At 29.4% G+C, this 21,134-nt stretch overlaps 3 protein-coding genes across 4 annotated transcripts in view; 1 reads left to right on the top strand and 2 right to left on the bottom strand.

The window, feature by feature from the left end:
• The window catches only part of LOC130672428 (jmjC domain-containing histone demethylation protein 1), a 28,453-nt gene extending 18,927 nt beyond the window's left edge, over nt 1-9,526 (bottom strand). The window contains exons 1-4 of the mRNA XM_057477017.1: nt 9,252-9,526; nt 8,850-9,129; nt 6,426-7,113; nt 6,020-6,353 (exon numbers count right to left, since the gene is read on the bottom strand). Coding sequence (XP_057333000.1) covers nt 6,020-6,353; nt 6,426-7,113; nt 8,850-9,129; nt 9,252-9,293 — 1,344 coding nt within the window. The 5' untranslated portion in view covers nt 9,294-9,526. The remainder of the gene's footprint in view (nt 1-6,019; nt 6,354-6,425; nt 7,114-8,849; nt 9,130-9,251) is intronic.
• A 122-nt stretch (nt 9,527-9,648) lies between these two features.
• On the top strand, nt 9,649-16,491 carry LOC130670831 (coiled-coil domain-containing protein 42 homolog). Of its 2 annotated transcripts, none has more exons than XM_057474390.1 (5): nt 9,649-9,784; nt 12,513-12,673; nt 12,751-13,039; nt 13,132-13,371; nt 15,983-16,491. In XM_057474390.1, the coding sequence occupies exons 2-5, from the start codon at nt 12,558-12,560 to the stop codon at nt 16,331-16,333; spliced, it is 996 nt and encodes a 331-aa protein (XP_057330373.1). In that variant the 5' UTR covers nt 9,649-9,784; nt 12,513-12,557; the 3' UTR covers nt 16,334-16,491. The 2 variants fall into 2 exon arrangements, with proteins under 2 accessions (XP_057330373.1, XP_057330372.1); XM_057474389.1 differs by lacking the exon at nt 9,649-9,784 and adding an exon at nt 11,883-12,084.
• Nucleotides 16,492-16,689: 198 nt separating this feature from the next.
• LOC130670830 (coiled-coil domain-containing protein 63-like) lies at nt 16,690-21,134 on the bottom strand. The gene is made up of 6 exons (XM_057474388.1): nt 20,968-21,134; nt 20,132-20,835; nt 19,095-19,318; nt 18,670-18,932; nt 16,988-17,277; nt 16,690-16,873 (listed from the first exon to the last, which is right to left on the bottom strand). The coding sequence occupies exons 2-6, from the start codon at nt 20,815-20,817 to the stop codon at nt 16,690-16,692; spliced, it is 1,647 nt and encodes a 548-aa protein (XP_057330371.1). The 5' UTR covers nt 20,818-20,835; nt 20,968-21,134.

Here is a 21,134-nt window from a genome sequence, read left to right as displayed (position 1 = left end):
CTTATTTCTTACTGGCTGCTGACACTGAATCTTCAAGTTCTGATGCAGGTAATCATGAAAAATATGGTGTGCGACTCAGGATAAAACACGATTTCAGACTGCGGGTGATGTCAGCCAACTTCACCCTAGTCTGAAATCGTCTTGTTTCATCCCTTGTCACACAATATACTATTAATAATTGTTATAATTATAAGTTATTCTATACATATTTTAAATTTGTAAAGATTAAATAGAGTCATATATGTAAGCTACTCGTTCCTGAATATCGAGCCTTTTGCTCGATGGGTATCTTGAGGCCTGTAGCCTCTGATGTCAGGAGCTACCCCCAGCCTGTGACAAGGCTCACCCCCACTAGAGAAGGGCGAGATGGACATTGAGGCTGACGAAGAAGAGGCATTCCGACGGGGCCCTCCGAGAGGACCCAACGTGACGTCATCTAGCTACTCTGTCCCTTTCCCTTATTATATTACTTATTATTAACTGTCCATATTATACGATTAGTTGTCGGGCTCAATAATGTTTAACTGTTAAATAAATATCTGGTTCTATCTACTAGCAAGTGAAATATATTAAAGTGTCCTTCTTACATATCAGAAGTGGGATTGGAAATCCGTGTGCCAGCATAAAGTGCAGTGTGGTTACAATAAGTTAATAATAAAGTAGTTATTTTACAGAAAATATAATTAGATCACATCCACGGAAAGTTCAATTCGTTATGGTGAGTGCCATTCCGTGGCACAATGGATCCTGTGTACTACGATGGGAAGCAGCGATTAGTCAACAAATAAGTTCAAATTACATCTGAATACATCCTCGCAATATGTGCAACTCCTGCAAGTACAGAAGTTATGACGGGAATAGCCATGATTATTATTGACGAGTACATCATCTGAATCTTCACATCATCACGAAAGCAGCAGCAGGGATTGATGAAAATTGTTGAACTCATCGCTAAAGTAAACTGTATACAGACAGTACAATGACTACATAAATGTAGTGCATCATTGAACAGAAGTTCAGTGTCAAGAGCTGGTGAAACTATTATTGCTCAGGTTGCAATGGGACACCGAGTGTCATTGGGTTTGTTAACTTCACGAGCTTGGTAATGTAGAAAAATATATCTTATTAATGACTTGCATGTTGAGTTAGTGTACTGGGACAGATTATCAAAAACGCAGTAATGTAATATTTGCTAGATATCTAAGTAACGCGTATTACAAAATCGGGAGAATAGTTATACAATTTGTATTATTGTTAAAATAAATAAATGTCAACGAAAATAAATGAAGTACAACGTTGAAACCGAAGAAAATAATAAACGAATAGAAAAATACATAACCGACCTTCATAAGACATGCCCAGGTATCTAAACGGCCAGGTAGTAAGCCGAGACGTACTGTAACCATAATCGGTGTTGCCGCATTAACATAATTAGATCGGTAGAAATCACAAACATAAGTTTATTAAATATAAATCATCAGTAAGCTTTAACGCGTTGACTCTTCAATATTTAAAAATGAGATGATCAATCATTTCTGAAAATACGAATTCAGTAATATAATCAAATACATTCAGTCAGAATTTATGTATGCGTTATCAATATGAATTTTACAGTAATAAACCTAAGTTACAAACACATTGGTTATTAAAGAATTTCTGAAAATAGTAGGCTTGAGGTAAGCAAAATATGTTGAGAACAATATACAGAAGTTGAAGGTTGAGATCGGGTTTAGTAGTAATATAACAACCCAAAAATGTTAAACTGCACATGTTTAGTATTTGAATTCTTATTGACGCTAGTCGTTTTAAGATTCTGGTAAAAGCTTGTCCTTAAATTCTGCGTTGAAACTAAATGTCACTATTAAAGTAACGAGTAAAACTTATGTTCATAGAGAATTCACATAACGCGGGTTATAGTAAAATATAAAAACTTAGGTACACATAACAGATGGCTTCAAGGCCATAGTACAAAGATTTTTACTAAATTAAGAATTCTCGAATACAATCGTTCGTTCAGTCCGCATCTTACAAGGACCCTTATTTTTATTGCTTTATGACGGTACGAGAGAAAGTTGACTAGAGACCAGATGTTAAAAAAACTGAGGATTATGAAAAACCTAAAACTACAAGTTCTAGTCAGAAATGCATTTGTCCTTTCCAAAGATTTTATATTATTCATGTAAATATGCCAATATTTTCAATGCTTGACAGTATTAATGGAAGGAAAAATAAATTGAGTATCAATTCTAAGTCTTTTACTAATTGAGTGTTTATACAAATAATCTTCGCGATAAATAAATTATTCTTGAACTGGCTCGAATATTTAACAAAGAAACTAGTAATTAAACAATACTTTCGACACAAAATATTAAATTCAACCTTAAACATTGATCGGTACAATCACACCAATCATTAGTTATTAAAATTATAATTTAAATACATTGTTATACTTGTAAGTCAGAAGAATAGATAGTTTGCGAAAACTAACGGAATTAATAACGAGTGGATTGAAATGACTGGGTTAATTGTATCAATTAAATTAGTTTATCGTATTGACCGAAAAATTCGGGAGGAAGATAACTGGTTAATTATGAAGCGCTACAATTCTTCTAGATACTTATAAATTGAAATTAGCCGTAAATTAAGTATATTTCTGAAGAAAGACGTTAACATACGGTATCAGTAATAAATACATAAGTTAAAAATTAAAATTGTGATTAACTTGAAGATACTGATTTAGAAATTATTATTACAAGTTGTACTGTACAATCTGTTTTGTACCAATAGATTGATAAATGGATAAAAATGGAATGGTTGATAGCACATGATAGAATATGTGATGAAACTCCATGTATTGAATATTATTAATTAAGGATTTCATAATAGTTGCAAAATAATAGTTGTAATTCTTCTGGAATAAATAGTTACTGTAGACTAGAATTTCATTGGGATTGTACTGCTGTTGGAATCAGTTAGTAGGAGCTCACTGGGTTAGCCTCTGGAAGGTTGCGTACAATACTTATGGGTTTAGTTATATACCAGTCACATGATGTGTATCATTTTACTGCATAGTTAACTTAGTTCAGCGTTGAATGCATTAAGTACCTTAACAATTGCTTATTGAAAAAGTTATGTTTGACTTACTATTTTCCTGAGTAAATTAAGAGTATCGTGAATTTAAAGAGTTGAAATTAATTCGGCAGTATTCAACTATTATTGAAGGTGAAGTTGCAATTGTCTTACGGACATGCAACAGGCACCAAAGTAAAAGATTTAATCGTTGACTCTTATTCCTACAGAAAACTAAAAATTGATAGTTACTGTACTAACTACAACGTTAAATCTAAATAAAATAAATGTTTAGCGATAACGATGGTTACGATTAACAAAACATTCCCAAGTACGCTGGCTCGTATCAAGTTATTAGAATTCTCGACGATGAGATTCATACGTCGTCGAGGACATTGTTGTTTCAGGTGGAACGTTGATTCGAACTGTCAGTCTCAGTCAAGTTCGAAAACAATTTGGAAGGATTGTCGCAGTTACAATCTTACTTGGTGTGCAATGGCGTAAGATACAGCAAAGGATTATTACTTTGCTTAGAACTACTTCTATGACCAGCCTCAGGGATTGTAAGAGGATCTTACTTCAATTGACAGTAGTTCTAGGAGGTTCGCCTACGCACGGATTTGCGGGTTCATGGGTGATCAAGTGCTGATAGCACAGTGATCAGCAACCCAGAAAGAAATTCTGATGGTGAGATACTTCAGTCGTTGAGAGCTTTAAGTTGTTTCAGGTAGAATATTCATTCACATCGTGGAAGTTGACAGCTCGACTTCAAGGATGCGCAGATAGGATTGTCACAACAATAATCCTATCTGGTGTGAAATTGCGTGGAATATTGCAAAACAAAGCTAACTTGCGTGAGACTACTGTATTAAACAAAATAGAAGACTGCAGATGGTTTTGGCGCAGTAAACGGCAGTATTCGGAGGCACGTGACGAATGGATTCGTGGGATTACATAGAAGCACCGAGTGATCAGTAATCCAGGAGATTGATAATCTCAAGGGAGATTGTACCCCAGATAAGGACCAACTACACTAAGGCGGGTACCTTGGCGTGGAAATATCGGACCATACTTGCTCTGATATCAGAATGACTTCGAGAATTGCGAAACATCGCGAGGACGATTTGCGCCGGTTGGCGGTGATTCTCGAAGACTTAAGGCCTACCTAGAACTGCGAAAAGTCGTAAGATACGACCTGCACCGGTTGGTGGTGGTTCTAGAGAGGCAAGGTTGCACTAGAATTGCGAAAAGTCGTGGAGTACGACCTGCACCGGTTGGTGGTGATTCTAGATGCAGAATAAGACGTTGACAGAACTGCGAAGGGTCGTCCATACGATCACACCGGTTGGTGGTGGTTCTGGAAACGGAAAGGGGTCTCTAGGACTGCGTCTCTAGAGGCTGAACTATCGGAAGAACTGCGAAAAGTCACACTTTGTGTGACCTGCACCGGTTGGTGGTGGTTCTGACGAGAGTAACAAGGCACTCGAACTGCGAAAAATCGTAAAGTACGACCTGCACCGGTTGGTGGTGGTTCGAGTTGCGAGGCCCGAGGCTGACAGAACTGCGAAGGGTCATGGATCCGACCACACCGGTTGGTGGTGGTTCTGGAGACCGGCAGAACTGCGAAGGATCGTGAATACGATCACACCGGTTGGTGGTGGTTCTGAGGGCGGACAGTCATCTCGAGTTGCGAAACGTCGTGAGATACGACCTGCACCGGTTGGTGGTGGCTCGGGTGACTGTAGCTTTGATGATCTGGCGACATGATAACGTTGCCAAGGTCAGCAAGACGAACGCATGGTGCTACTCGGAAAACGTCGAGTAGCCACTTATGACTTAAGCATGTTACATTAAATGAAGACAGTTGGGCTGCACCCACAGCTGTCTATCCGCATGTTATGTTTACTAGGAGCACAAATTATTAATAATTTCTATTGATATAGAGTTTTATTTATATGTTATGAATGCAGATAATGTTTTATCCGGTTTTTACGGAAGAAGTGGCAGCATGATATTGCATGATAAATTACACTGAAATAATACTAATAAGGTATGAATTAATTTTCTAGATTAAAGGTAAAAACGGAGTTGAGGCGCAGTGATGAAAACACTTGGAGCTTCAACTGACTATTTGCCGCGAGGACGCGACCATCATCAGGACGGCCGACTGTAAGCTACTCGTTCCTGAATATCGAGCCTTTTGCTCGATAGGTATCTTGAGGCCTGTAGCCTCTGATGTCAGGAGCTACCCCCAGCCTGTGACAAGGCTCACCCCCACTAGAGAAGGGCGAGATGGACATTGAGGCTGACGAAGAAGAGGCATTCCGACGGGGCCCTCCGAGAGGACCCAACGTGACGTCATCTAGCTACTCTGTCCCTTTCCCTTATTATATTACTTATTATTAACTGTCCATATTATACGATTAGTTGTCGGGTTCAATAATGTTTAACTGTTAAATAAATATCTGGTTCTATCTACTAGCAAGTGAAATATATTAAAGTGTCCTTCTTACATATATATTTCATAAATTATTTTCCAAATCAATAAGTTTATCATAATTCAATTGATATTGTTTTTGAGTGAGTATAGGCGACCATTAATTGATCAAATAATGGGTACATGACAACTTTTAGTGAACGACTGTGGGTACACTCAATGATCTTATTCAAAAAATTAATAATAATTATTTAAAATTTTATTCTAATATTTAAAACTATAAAAAAATGATTTTTCACTTCATTTATCAATTTATATTGAGTGGTTTAATCTCACTCCAATGAAAAGTGGGCGGATAATGGGACTTTTACCTTAAATAAATTAATTTATGTTTATATTCTACACTTATGACTGAAGTGAACTTGTCAATAACTTCAAGTATTTGGTTTTAATTAAAAGTAATTTTTAAATTGAATATTTAAAATTAATTTTTGAATAAAATAAAGTATTTACTCGTTCGGCGATGCTCAGAGGTGGTGGTGCTGGTAAAATTGGACGCCCTGTAATAGCAGCATCAGGATTATCATGTCTGTGTTGTTCAACAAGCCCTCTTACGTCATGAATCAAAGCAACAGGATCGCGGATTAAATCTGGTACATTTTTTTTAGTTGACGGTAACGAGTGTAAATACATAACTATTGATTTTAATCCATGTAATTCATATGGCGTAAGATGTTGATGATATTGCGGCGGTGATAAACGATACCAAGAGTGTTGACGATGAGCTTCAGGAACATCTAAATGACTACGACCCAATAGCACGTGAACATAACGTTCTAACACGTACCTAAAATAAATTAATAATTAAAATATAAATTACTAATAAGAGTGAAACTAATAATTAAATTAAATATCTTACCAGAGCATTTCTGTAAAAAATGGATAACGATATTTCTGAGGTACTTTAGTATGTTCCTCAACTTGAGCTACTTTAAGTTGTTTTTCTATACCAAAACTATGTAAGAAATTACCACCAAATACTAAAGAATCTGCAGGAGTATAAACAGCGTGAATCCAACCAGTCGGGATAAAAAGAGTCATACCAGCTTCAAGACAAACACGACCACAACGATCGACCATATCACCAAAAAATACGTCTGATTGTTTACCACTTAGAACCCACTCTTGATATGAATCTAAATTTTTTTCCGTTGGCGGAATCAACCAAAATACTTTTTTTCCTCTGAGTATGTGGTACCAGACACTTGTTCCACCAAAATCAACGTGAAAATCGGTATAGCAACCTTTTACCGACATTAAACAATATAATTTAACTTTTGGATACATCATATCCCCCAAAACGTTTGTCGATTCTGTCTGGGCTTCGATTAAATGTTGTGGCCACACTGTATCTACCCAATCTAATCGTCTAACTATTGTTGGAGATTGGACATAATTTTCTAGCTTAGTATGACTAAATTCTAATGATATAACATTAAGTAATCTCTCTTTTTCAGGATCTTCGTAATATTTTTGCCAATCTTTCATTGACATCTCTTCATTTTTTTGTGTATCCACGTCCATGACTTCCAATATTCTCTTTGATCCTAAAAAATAATTTATTAATTAATATCCGTAATTAACTCATAGGTAATTGGACTCAATATTGTTGTTATTATTGAATGTTTATTAACAATTATTGTACAACGTTTCGTGCTTTTCAGAACTTTATCAAGTACTGAAAGATAAAAGTAAAATAATTTATAAAATATATAAGATACTATAAATAATTAGTAAAAACTTAATGAGATGATTAAATTCATACCAATTCAAATTTACAATCAAATTTAAATTTTAATTGCTAGTCATTTACCTCAATTGGTTAAACATTAAATGTCAGAACTATAAATAGATAATTGAGACATAAAATAATAGTAAAAGACACAATACGTCTTTCCCAGTACATAAATAAACATTCTTAATACACGAAAACAATTATAAGTCAAAAAATTATTAAAAGCGGTTGACAACTAACGTCTCAGTTAACAGCTGATCAAATTTATAGCTCACAGTTATTAATTAATGTTAATTTATTTAAACGAATTAATTAATCCATAATTTATAATTAGCAATACATGTGTTAATATCCTTGACAAAATATCCTCAGTCGATATATATTTTTAATAGTATTACAAATTTATTTAAGTTAAAAATTTAAGAAAGTGTGAGTAGAAAAAAAATTTATTTAATTTTTAATAATAATGATAATGATCAATAAAAAATAATTGTAATAATATTTATAGTAATAAATAATTATTTACATAATTTAAATAATAATGACAGCGATTCAATTTATCAATTGTAAACACAATGACCAATTAACATTTTTTTAAGAAATTCAAAATTGTATTCAACATTGAAAGTGATTAGAAAATAAAGTAGAATAAATTATAAGTGTATAAGTAAAATTGTTTTTTTTTATTCTATAATTTAAATATTAAACCCTTATTATCTAAAAAAATAATAATCAAAATACTGTTTTCTGTAGATTCAATTACAAAATATATATATGAAACTAAAAAAAGCAGATATGTAACTTTTTTTGTATAATTAATTTACATTATTTTTAATCAGTAATTTTAAAATATGAAAACAGAGATTAAAATCTTTCGTATGTATTTAAAAAATTTTTTCTTATTAATAATTTTCGAAAACTCAAAATCTATTGCAATTAAATTTGTCAATTGACTTGAAAATAATTTTAAAAAATTGATATGATAAAAAAAAATTATTAACAAAAAAATAATTCAATGGTTTAAAATTTTAACTGTGTAATTATAATTTAAAATTTATGCAATTATTAAATTTCGTTGTTGTTCAAAATTTTTTCTTGCAAAATGAATAAATAAATATTAAATTTTGTTTTTCATAAAAATCATAGATATTTTTAGGAACTTAGGCAGCTTTACTCAGCAGAAGTTCTCTGCAATCTGCCGTCAAGTTTACATCAATTTTAGGCTGGCAAATTTTGGAGTAAAATATAAGTTGAGCTTTGACTGCAGGTCGACGTAAATCTACTGCCACAACCTGAAGGTAAATTGAAACAAAAATTTGCCATCAAGTTGCTTGCAAAAAAATTTAGTAGCAGGTTATTTAAAATTGACTGCAAATTGGCGTCATTTTCTTTGCGCATAAAACTTTTGCAGTCATCTTGACGTCAGTTTGCGGCAGCAGTTTTACGTTAATTTGCCGCCCACGTGCTCATCAGTTAATATTTTGCCTGAGGATATTTTGTCTGAAGATCAAAACGCAGTTAATAAAAAAAAAAATTGTAATTACTTACCAACACAAGTTCTAACATCATTGATTGAAAAATTAGAACTTGGTACTCTTAAACCAAGTCCAGAACTGTCTCTAAATAATAATGGAATATTTAAACCATTTTTTTGTACATAAGCAAGATTAAGTTCTGGTCCAGTCATTTCACGGAAAAGTCCCGAAAAATTTTTAAGGTCATATCTTTCACATTCGATTTTTTCATCAAGTTTAAAAGTTCTTTTACCCTCGATTTCTTCATCACCATATGTGAAATCATCAGTATATAATTTTCTTGTACGTTCTCTCTGTAATAAATAATTTATATTTATTATTATAAATAATTATTTTAAAAATAAAAACATGATTTATTATACTTATAAAAATATATTAATGTATTGTCGGCAAATATTATCAGCCATTTGTTTACCAATTGACGCCGCCTGGGCAAAGGAGTGGTATTATCGGCCATTACGAACACGCTGTCAGATCACGTATCACTTTTATTACAATAGATATCGATTTATTTATTATTATTTATATATATAATACTTTACAATAATAATAAATGATTATTTCTCACATAATATATACATGTCACATTAATAAATCACAATAAAACAATTATTATTACACGGATTATTATTCCATTGTGACTAAACAGCACAACGCTGTCGCCATTTTGATTTAGTAACAAAATAAACAACTCAAAAAAATTTTAATTTTACCCGGAAAATTCAAATGTCACTAGATTTATTAAACTAGGGATATTTATAGTTGTATAAAATAAGCGGCATTATTTTTAATTATTTGATCAATAATGATATTAGTAAACCATCGGTAACTTTGATAATAATATCCATTGGAAATTTGATTATGATAAATTTCATCAGATTGGGGTAAAATTAAAAATATTTATCTACTAGAAAATGATAATATGATTCTCGGGATTTATAATATAAGGTAAAAGACTTAATTATTAACATTTTCATTTATTTCATTACTTACTTAAATTATTTAAAAAATTTTTAATACTTTTATATAATTTTTTGAATATATAAAATTCTAGGAAACGAACTTTTAGTTTACAATACAAAAGATTTGACAGGAAAAAATTCAAATTCAAATTTATTTAATTGTAATTGACAATTTATCATTTGATAAGAAAAAACATTAGTCATAAATCTAAAACATAAATATCATTAATAACTTGATTTATTTACATACTTGATCATTACTCATGTAACGATTTCCATGACAAGTTGCTGGTCAAGGCACTAATCAATTTTTTGATTGATAACTATTAGTAGTTTTTACATAGAGTAGAGGTACCATTTGTGGTCACTGCTCCATTTTTGGACATTTAATCCTTTACTTTAATTAATGAAAAAGTGTAAAATAAAATTTTCATTTTAATTGTGGGATAGAAGTGTCTTTAAACATATTTAAAAAATTCTAACGTTATTGGGTCTTTTACAAATTATGTTATTTAAATTTGTCAAGTGTCCAAAACTGGCCCTAAAGTGGCCAAAAACGGTACCTCTACTCTACCTGTGAATCTGTTACAAAATATTAATGCAAATTTCTGAGACACGATTGTTGTGGGATTTGCACATTATATATAATGTCTAAAAGAACTTGAGGATGTCTTGCTCAAAATGTCTTAATAATGTTACTTACGCGTATCTTGAGTAAGTTTTGCACCAGAAATTACATGCAGACATTAACGCATATTTTGCGGCAGATCTGCTCAAGAAGTCTCTTATTACACTATCTATATTAGACTGGGCCAAAAAAATTGACTATTTTTTTATTTTTTAGCTATATCGAGAATATTATTCAGAATGACAAAAAAAAAAATTTATGAAAGTTTGAGCTCTTAATATTAATTTTAAGAGGTCTATCATCGCTATTTTTAATTTTAATTCATAATTTGATATTTTACGTCAGAACTGCTAAAACATTGGAGTAAAAAAAATTCATTTCCACTTATTCTTATGCAAAATTAATTTCCCTACAAAAAGGTCTGATTGAAAATTTTCGCAGACAAGTCGTTTCCGATTAATTAAGCTTAATAAATTGATATATTTTTTCGATTTAATATTTTTACTTTTGAATTTTGTAACTGACGAATCAATGAATATCTAAAAAAGACCATGACAGATTTTTGAAAGAAATTTAATACTCTACAAAAAAGGTCTCTTAACATTTTTTGCTAAATTCACTCTTCGAAAGTTATTCAGGTTATTATTAAAATCGTTTTGACTCAACTTCAACCTTGAATAATTTTCGAAGGAGTAAATTGAGCAAAAAATGTTAGGAGACCTTTTTTGTAGAACATTAAATTTCCTTCAAAAATCTGTCATGATCTTTTTTAGATATTTATTGATTCGTCAGTTACAAAATTCAAAAGTAAAAATGTTAAATCGAAAAAATATATCAATTTATTAAGCTTAATTAATCGGAAATGGCTTGTCTGACGAAAATTTTCAATCAGACCTTTTTTGTAGGGAATTTAATTTTACATAAGAATAAATGGAAATGAATTTTTTTTACTAAAATGTTTTAGCAGTTCTGACATAAAATGTCAAATTGTTAATTAAAATTTAAAATAGCGATGATAGACCTCTCGAAATTAATATTAAGGGCTCAAACTATCATGAAATTTTTTTTTTGTCATTCTGAATAATATTCTCGATATAGCTAAGAAATAAAAAAATAGTCAATTTTTTTGGCCGTCTAATCTATATATTTCACTTCTATCTCTGTCACTTTAACCTAGGATCCTGTATCGTATGCCAATGGAGAGGATAAAGTAACAAAGACAGAAGTGATATAGATAATGTAATATGACACTTCTTGAACAGATCTAGCGCAAGACATCCCTGACTAAAAAAAAAAAAATAATTCAAAACAATTCAACTTTAACACTGTATAGATATACATTCACCATTGAGTAACTCATTGTCTGTAATCAGGGCAATTTCTGAAGTACAGTAGAACACAAAATTTTTTTTCAAGTCTAGGACAAGACTTACAATTTAAAACTTTGTATCAGTGTCTGCAGGAACATCCATATTTTTTTAAAAATGTAGACAAGTAGTGTACTGGTGACTACAGGCTTATCCCTGATTAAGAAAAATGATTTGAAATGATTTAAAACAATTCGAATTGACTAACATATAGATATAAACTTAGCATGAATCAAATCATTTTTCTTAATAAGGGATATTCAGCAAGATTGTTATACGATTGTTTCATGGGTAATTATGGTTATTAAAAAAAAAAAGCTATTACTGAATTTTTTAAATATTTTCTGAGTTAAAATCCAATTCAATATTTTGATTGATCACATGAGACATATGTTTTTAAATAGTCACGTTAGATTTTCATTAATAATTACGCTTTCATTTTTTAAATTATGTGAACAAATATTGAATTAATAAATATTTATAATAATTATCCATAAAACTCGAAAAAATTTTAACAGTAATTTATAAAATATATACAATTGATTTTTCCGAATTTTCATGTGCATTTTTTAAAATTATTATTTTTTTTAAATACTTAATTTGTTTATAAAAACAAAGGAATTATCATTTGTCTGTTATTTCCAGGATAACAAAAATATTTTTTTATTTATTTTTAATTTAGTAAAACTAATTAATTCATATATTAAATATATTTTCAGGTTTACTGATCTGTCAGAATATTTTAAAATAATTAAATAATAATTATGGAGATGTTAAAAAATAATCCAAAAAGTTTAATTCAGCGGGCATTAATTAGCACTGATCGTCAAAAATTAATTACAGAATATTTTAAATCTAAATTTGAAAACAATCAAATAAAGTAAGTTAACAAAATTTAATACAAACATCCGCGAAAATAAATATTTATTTGTATTTATGTATCTTTTAATATGTTAGAAAATACCCTGAATCAGACGTTGCAAAATCTGGTCCGGATATTGAATTATTGAAAGCATGCAGAGAGTTATCACAAAATGAAAGAGAACTTGAAGCAAAACATGAAGAATATGTTGAAAAACGTAAATTTATGAATCAACAATGGAATGAAATGAGAAGAAAAGAATCATTATTACGGGAATCTTTTATAAAATTTGATAATTTCGTTAAGGAAAATTATGAAAAACGTTTACGTGCTCAAAGAAAAATTAATGAAGAAAAAGAGCGCCAGAAAATATATCAAAATCAAGTTATTTTATTTTAAAAAATTTAACTTATATAATTGTTTTTATTTTATACTTGAATAAATATTGATTAATTAAATTTTGTTGTTGTTTTTAGATTTCAGATTTAGAAGAAAAACTCGTGTATCTGGCAGCTATACGTGATAAAATGCAAAAATATGTAAAAGATTATAATTCATCACAAATTTATTTAGAATCAGTTGTGAATAAAATTGAAGAATTTCAATCAATTAATCAGATTTTTAATCGATACGAAAGTTTAATGGAAGTGAGACAAAATCTGGCTGAACATCAAGACAAAGATCTTCACACTCTTGAAGAAATTGGTATTGAAATGGTATTTATTTATTGTTTTGATTTATTAATATAATTACTACACTGTAAAAAATTGGAAGTGAATTTGGAGTGGTCTGGATTTTATTTACATCCGCATTCATTCCAATTCGAAGTTTCAATATTAAAATAAATTTCCCTTCGAAGTAAATTTCACTCCGTGAAATAATTTTTTATTTATTACTTCAATATTTGAATCTAAATTAATGATCTTATCACATTAATATTCAGTAATTGGAATTTAAAAAATTAAACTTTGTATTAATTAAAAATGAAAACATATAACTTCTATGACGTATGGGTATGTTGTCTCTATCTACTCGTGATTTTTTTCCGGAAAATTTTAGTATTAGCAATAGTATAATTGATAAATCGAAAAGTTCAAACTTTTAAAATTTACCATCAACGGTCAGACTTCTATGACGAATTAAACCGGTCACAAGGGGTCTATAAGGCTCTAGTCTGTATTAAATATTGAAATGTTTTTATAAAAGCTAGCTCTGATTTTTATTATTAATTTTAATTTTAAGTGTTAAAAAAGTAATTATCACGAAACAAAAAACCAAAAAAGTGACTTTTTGCATAAAAATAGCAATAATTGTTAAGAGTAAATTTTTTTAACCCAATCTTATGGCAAATTTTTGGAAAATGAGTATAATTCGACATAGAATTGATGAAAAAGTTTAAATATAAAAAAAGTATATTTACTTTAGTAAATCAAATAAAAAAATTCCTATCGTAAATTTCGAAATTACTATTAAAAAAGTGTAATTGGTTTTTTGAAAATATATTTGTAAGTATTGAGTTTTCTACAAAATTACAAGTCACCTTTTTTATAGCGCTTTAAATTTTCTATAAAAAAGACATCTTGTACTTTTTTAAAAAATTCAATAGTTATTGATATATTTCGAATTTAAAATTGCTTGAGAGCTTCGGGATCTCACGTGATTGTTGAGAGTTGAACATTAACAGCTAAAATTATATAAATTTTATTTTCTTAGTTTTAAATTTATTAAATTTTCAAAGCTTGAATTTCCAAAGTTGAATTTTTCAAAATTTCTTAAATCAGCCACCGAACATATTTTATCATTAATTAAGTTGCGGTAAAAAAATAAATCAAATTTAAAATATCTGAAAAATTGTAATATTTTAATAGGCTTACTTTACTATGTGACAAATTTAAATGCTTTCGAAGAACTGAGCGTTATTAAATCATCTGGTAATTTAGCATTTATAACTTATTCTCGTTTATAAGGATTCTTTTATATTGGCTAATATATATATACATATAAGCGATAATATCAAAACGTGTTTGTCAAGGTTATTTTAAAAAATATCTTGTTATTAACATCCAAATCATCAATAATATATATTATATAATTATAAAATTATGAATAAAATTTTATACAAAAACACGCGCGTTTTGATCCCCGGGACAAAATATCTTCGGACAAAATATCCTTAAGACAAAATATCCTAACGATAAAATATATTCATAATATATTAAAGATTATTATTAGAGACAGTTAGATGCGCTGTGTTTCCTGTTTGTTAAAGAACGGATAAAATTTAATGTATGTGTCTTTATTTATAAAATGAAGAACAACTTATTACCTGATTACCTGAATAAAATTATTGTAAAAAGTGATCACAAATATAGTACGAGGATCAAAAATAGACTTCTAGTACAGAAATCAAGAACAAAAGCGGGAGAAAAGACAATAAATACTTTTGGCTTTTTGCTGTTTAATTAATTAGAAAAAGACACACAAAATGCAACTAAGTTAGCAATATTTAAAAGATTATTAAGACAAGAAATAAAGAAAAACAATATTTAATTAACAACTAAGACAGATACAGTGTATATTTTATGTAAATAAAAGATCTGTAATCTTTTTTATATTTTTTTTTCATGTAGCTAAAAGCTAAATAAATGAGCATTATTATTATTATTATTATTATTATTATTATTAATTTTTTTTTTAATTTCACTTTATATCGCTATATTATTTTATATTCCATCAATTTATGAAAATACAATTTGTATATATTTTAATATATTTTATCGTGATAGCATACACTTAAAACGTGTGAAAAAAGGGCATATCCTTATTTTAAATTATTCTTCTGAAAAAGATTATTTATAGTGATGAAAGAATCAATCGGAGATATTTAGTCTGAGGGATATTTTGTCCGAGGATATTTTGTCCGGGGATCCAAAGTCGCCGAATCTCATTTTCTAGCTAAAAGTCAATAATGGATAGTATTATTTTGGACATTCTTGTCATTGAATAGAGAAGTTTCGGAGTAGAGTAAGTCCGAAGAAAGTTGTTTTAAGTAGAGATGTTTTAAATTAATCAATTCAAGAATAGTTTCATTTTACGATAGACATATTTTAGATATAGACAGTTTTTATAGAGTTGTCTGTGCATAGAGAAGTTTTGGAGCGACTTGTTATAATAGCGATTAATGAATTTTTTTTATAAAAAGTATGAATGAATTATTAGATTATAACCAAGTAATCTTTATGTTATTATTTGATAAGAAAAAATATTTAAATGATAATACAAATATTCAAATGCTTTTATTACAAAACTTTTTTTTTTCATATTTAGCAACGAATGACTGAAGGAAAAGGACACACATTGATCAGTTTAAACAATCAACTTGCAACTTTACAAAGCAGATACGACCGCGTTAAAGTAGAAGCACTGAAGTGGGAAAGTGCAGTATCGCGAATAAAATCAACATCAGCTGAAAAAACTCTCGAGTTAATAAGAATTCGATTTGCATGCTGGAATCTTTATACTCAAATGTGTAAACGGAAAGGCATTCCAACAGACGTTTCAAAAAATGACATTGAAAATCAATTAGTTCACATTAAACGAACAATTGTTGAACTTAAACGAATTGTGAAAACAGCAAAAAAACGTTGCACAAAAGCAAATAAAACTCTTAATAAATAACAAAATAACTATTAAAATATTGTCACCGACGATTACTCAATCAGTAGAAAAATATTTTTGTAATTACAATAATTTAATTTTTTTCTTTATAGTGAAACTAATTATTATTTTAAGTTTTATTTGTTATAAAAACTAAAGTAATTGCGTACTACAAGCATTAAATTTTTTATTTAAAAAAAATTAATGAAATATTTAATTGTTTAGTTAAATTATAAACTTTGTCTCAGTTTTAACATCGCAATAGTCTGTAAAATTACAATATTCTCATAAAACGTGGGAATGTGTCCTTTATTACGTTTAAATAAACAAAGACAGAGCTAATTTACAAAAATGAATAATAAATGGGCCATTAAAATTTATTGATATCGTTTTTGCATAATTTTTCGAGCTGCTGGTAAATAACATCCAGAGACATTATGTAATATTTGAGAGTTATCATAAATTGATTGAGTTGTATCGAGTTTCTCTTGGATTTCTTTACGCGTTAACGGAACTTCTAAACCTTCAGATACAGATTGCAGCACTTCTTTTTCAACACACCTGTTATTTATAATTAACCCAAGGGAGTATTTAATAATTATGATTAATTTAAATAGAGTAGCGAGGAAATTGGATGGGAATAATTTTAATAATAAGGAATAATAAGGAACTTACAAGGAACAAGGTTGTGATGGAGCTATTTCAGATAATACTGGAATATTTAATTTAGGTTTACGTTCTTCATCTAATCTAACAGTATCTGATTTTCCATTTGAATCAACCCAGTGGACCTTATTAAGCATTTCAGTTATTCTTTTTTCGATAATTCCCAAGTAGAGCATTATATTATTCATTGTAACATGATTATTGTCACCAAGAAGATTTAAAATTGAAGAATTATCACAACCAATTGAATGGAAAAGTGCATCTATTCCTTCAAGTAATTTTTCAATCACTTCATTACACTAAAAATTAAAAAAAAAAAAATTTTATCTTAAACTTTAAGGGTCACATTGAGACCTAAAAGACTTCAGGCAACTTTCAACTTCATATATCTCAATAGATATTCAGATAAAAAAAAAGTACAAAGTACTTTTTCGTAAAAAATTTAAAGCGCTACAAAAAAAAAAAATTCTTGTAATTTTTCGAACAATTCAATTTTTACAGAGATATTTATAAAGAAAAACAATTAAATTTTTTTCGTAATACCTTCGAAATTTTCGATGGCACTTTTTTCATTTATTTTATTAAAATAAATATACGTTTAGTAAGAATCAATTTTTTTATCGTTTCTATGCTAAAGTACACTCATTCTCTAATAATTGGCTTCAAAATTTAGTTAAAAACTTCAAAAATTAATGAAATTATTGCAAAAAGTAATTTCATTAATTTTTAAATAACAATTTTTTTAGAACTCAAAAAAACGTGAAAAATTCATTATTAATTTTTATAAAAATTGTTAAATAATATCTCTATAAAAATATCGATCAATTTTATACTATCCATGTAACAATTTCCATGACAAGTTGTTGGTCAAGGCACTGATCACAAGAATCTTTTGACAGATACTACATGGACTTGCCTAAGATGACATACATAAGACAATCTTGTAGTAGTCTTGTACTATTTTTATGAAAGTATCTTGCGGAAGACCCCTTGGTGTCTTCATATTTATATAGCTATCAAATTGTCACAAGATATTAATGCAAGATTCTAAGACAAGATTGTTTCAGGACTTGGACATCATGTAATTGTACAAAAGAACATTGAAGATAACTTGCTCAAGATGTCTTAGTAAATTACTTGCAGACACTAACGCATATTTGCTCAAGAAGTCTCATATTACATTATCGATCTCATTTCTATCTCTGTCACTTTATCCGAAGATCCTGTATCGTATGCCAATGGAGGGGATAAAGTGACAGAGACAAATGTGAGATAGATAGTGTAATATGACACTTTTTGAGCAAATCTGGCGCAAGATGTACGTTAGTGTCTGCAAGTAATTTCTAATATAAGATTAGCTCAAGTAACTGTACCAATGCTCCTTGAGCAAGACATCTTCAATATTCTTGCACAATTCTTAAAGTCGAACATAATACAAAGTTTTTTTTTAAGTTTATCCAAGACCTGAAATTTAAATCTTTGTAATAGTGTCTGCAGGTATTTATATATTTACATAAAAAGGTAGACAGCTAGTGTACTGATTACCAGGCCTGGGCAACATTGTCATATGTGTATAGTTGATAAAAAATGCTAAAGTCTTATAGATCCCTTATGACACTTATGATTTTTGCCAGATATGTGACTGTAGGATTAAAAATAATGAATTTATCAATTAAATAATGAATATTTACTTTAACTAAATTATCCTCAGCAGCAGTAGCTTTATTTTCCTGTTCTTCCAACTCTTTAGCTATTTTTTCAAGTGTCTCGGCTTGCTGACAACCACGACGAGCATTTAACGCTCTTGCTTCATCAATATCATCTCGTAATTGAGCCACGCGTATTTGTAAACCTTCTAATTCATCATTAAGTTCATTAACATAACTAAACAATGCAAAGTTTTCTTCTTCTTGCTTGAGAAAATAATTTGAAAGATTATCGATGTCATTTTCACCTGCAATTTAAAATTTCATGTTTACATATTTGCATATTTACTATACTCAATCTTACAAGTTTACTCAGGATTTAGTTCGGCCAAACATGCCCCATCATTCATATATATTACTGATACTAAATTAAAAAAAATTAAAAAAAAAAATGTATTAATTACACTAACCAGTAAATTGCTTAATTAGATTTAAAATTTCACTATAAGATGCAATTTTATTTTGTTTTTCCTCTTGTTTCATACGAAGCTCAGCTTCTTTTCTAGTATTTAAATCAGCAGTTTCTCGGTACTGTCCTTTAACTCCTAGAAATTCTTGTAGTTTTAATTCATTATCAAGTGTGCGTTGTAATTCACACATTTCCGATGTGTGAGCCTTTAAATCTCTTGTTCCTCTAACAAAATAAAATTCAGTACCAAGTTTAAATCTTTAAAACTTTACATATCTCTATTAATTAATACGACATAATACCAAAGTTGACTTTTTTTTATTGATTTAAATTTTGATAAGTAAATAGTGTATTAAACGAATTATCTAATTCCATAAAGTATAAGGCTTTTTTAATAACAATAAAGTAAATTATTTTTATAACTCCGACTACATGACGTTGACTTTAGATATTTAACGGCGTTTTTCATCGTGTATTCCATTCCATAAACTATTGTATACATCTAGTGACATCGAGTATATAGTATACCCTGATTAAAAACTCCGATTGAATCCTATTGAAATCCGATAGACTTTCAATCGGAATTCATTGGTTTCAATTAGAGTTTTAATCAGGATACCGATTCCACAAGATGTATAAGATACTTTTATTACGTTCCCATGACAATCATAATTTTTATAATAATAATAATTTATTATTCATACAATTAAAAAAAATCGGGAGTGAATACTAATTGTATATAAATCCAATTCACTCCATCACTTGGAATTCCGGAGTTAAAAAAATAACTTCACATCCGTACGGAATGAGGATTTCATTCTTAACCGAGAGATTTCGGAGTGATGTGGATTTTATTTCAATCCGCATACACTTCGATTTGGAGTTTTAACATTAAAAAAAACTCGCTTCCTGAATTCATTTTATACCGAGGGGATTAAAGAAATGAAAAATCATCCGCGTCGCATTCACTCCGAATATAATCCGCGTTCACATTACAAATTTTGACAGTATAAAATTAATCTAATTTGTTATTATTACCGTTCTCTTAAAGCATAAATTTTATTAAGCTCTTCATCACGTTGATTAAACGTTATTGTCGCCTGTTCAATAATATCACTGATTACCATTTTACCAGTATTTAACTGGCCAATCATTTTAGCCCAAAGAATATTGAATTGAGCACGTTCTTTAAGTAAACAATCTATTTTAGCACGAAGCTGTGCATTCTCAGCAACGACAATATTAAATCGTTTCGTCGCAACATCAAGTCGATTCTCCAGTATACCAATCATACGATTATGCTTTTCAGTTATTTCTCGTGACTGTGAATCTGTTCGTATTTTCATTTTTAATCCAACAACTTCTTTACATACTTTTATTATTTGTTCTTGTAATTCATCAATTTGTTGTCGTTCATTATTTATCATTTTAATGTATTTTTCACGTTTACTAAGTAAAAATTTTAACTTTTCATCCATTTCTTCATCTTTTTTAGCATTTGATTCTGATTTTGATGTTTTTATAGCCAACACGAGCTCTGATTTTTCGTATTCTAAACGTTCAATCATATTCTGTTGATTACGAAGCTGTAGTCGGGCTTTTTCTCCATAAGTAGTGCGATCATTTTCCATCATTCGATACTGACGTTTTAGTCTTGACAATTCAGCTTCTGCCATTGTCTCCATCTCCAACTCATCTTGGATTGGTTGTTGTCGGTATGCCATGATTTACAATTAATTAATCTAAAAGAATCGTTAAAAATAATTAATTAAAAAAATTCATTGATTTATAAATGATTTATATTAAACAATTAAAACACTGCTGCAATAATGAATTATTAAATCAATCGAACATCAATTGTATAAATAATCTACCTTTAAAAATCAATTTATTAAAGGTCATAGAAATAAAATATTAAAAAGCAAAATATCCCATCTGTTTTGTTAAACTTTCCCGGAAGACACCAAAAAAATAACTTCCTTATTGAGTGTTACAATGATCCTCCCTTAACGCGTTCATTTTCAAAGAGACATCTGCTACT

This window comes from Microplitis mediator, chromosome 7 (assembly GCF_029852145.1).
Source record: "Microplitis mediator isolate UGA2020A chromosome 7, iyMicMedi2.1, whole genome shotgun sequence".
Classification (NCBI taxonomy): domain Eukaryota; kingdom Metazoa; phylum Arthropoda; class Insecta; order Hymenoptera; family Braconidae; genus Microplitis; species Microplitis mediator.
This window is presented reverse-complemented; position numbering and strand designations above follow the sequence as displayed.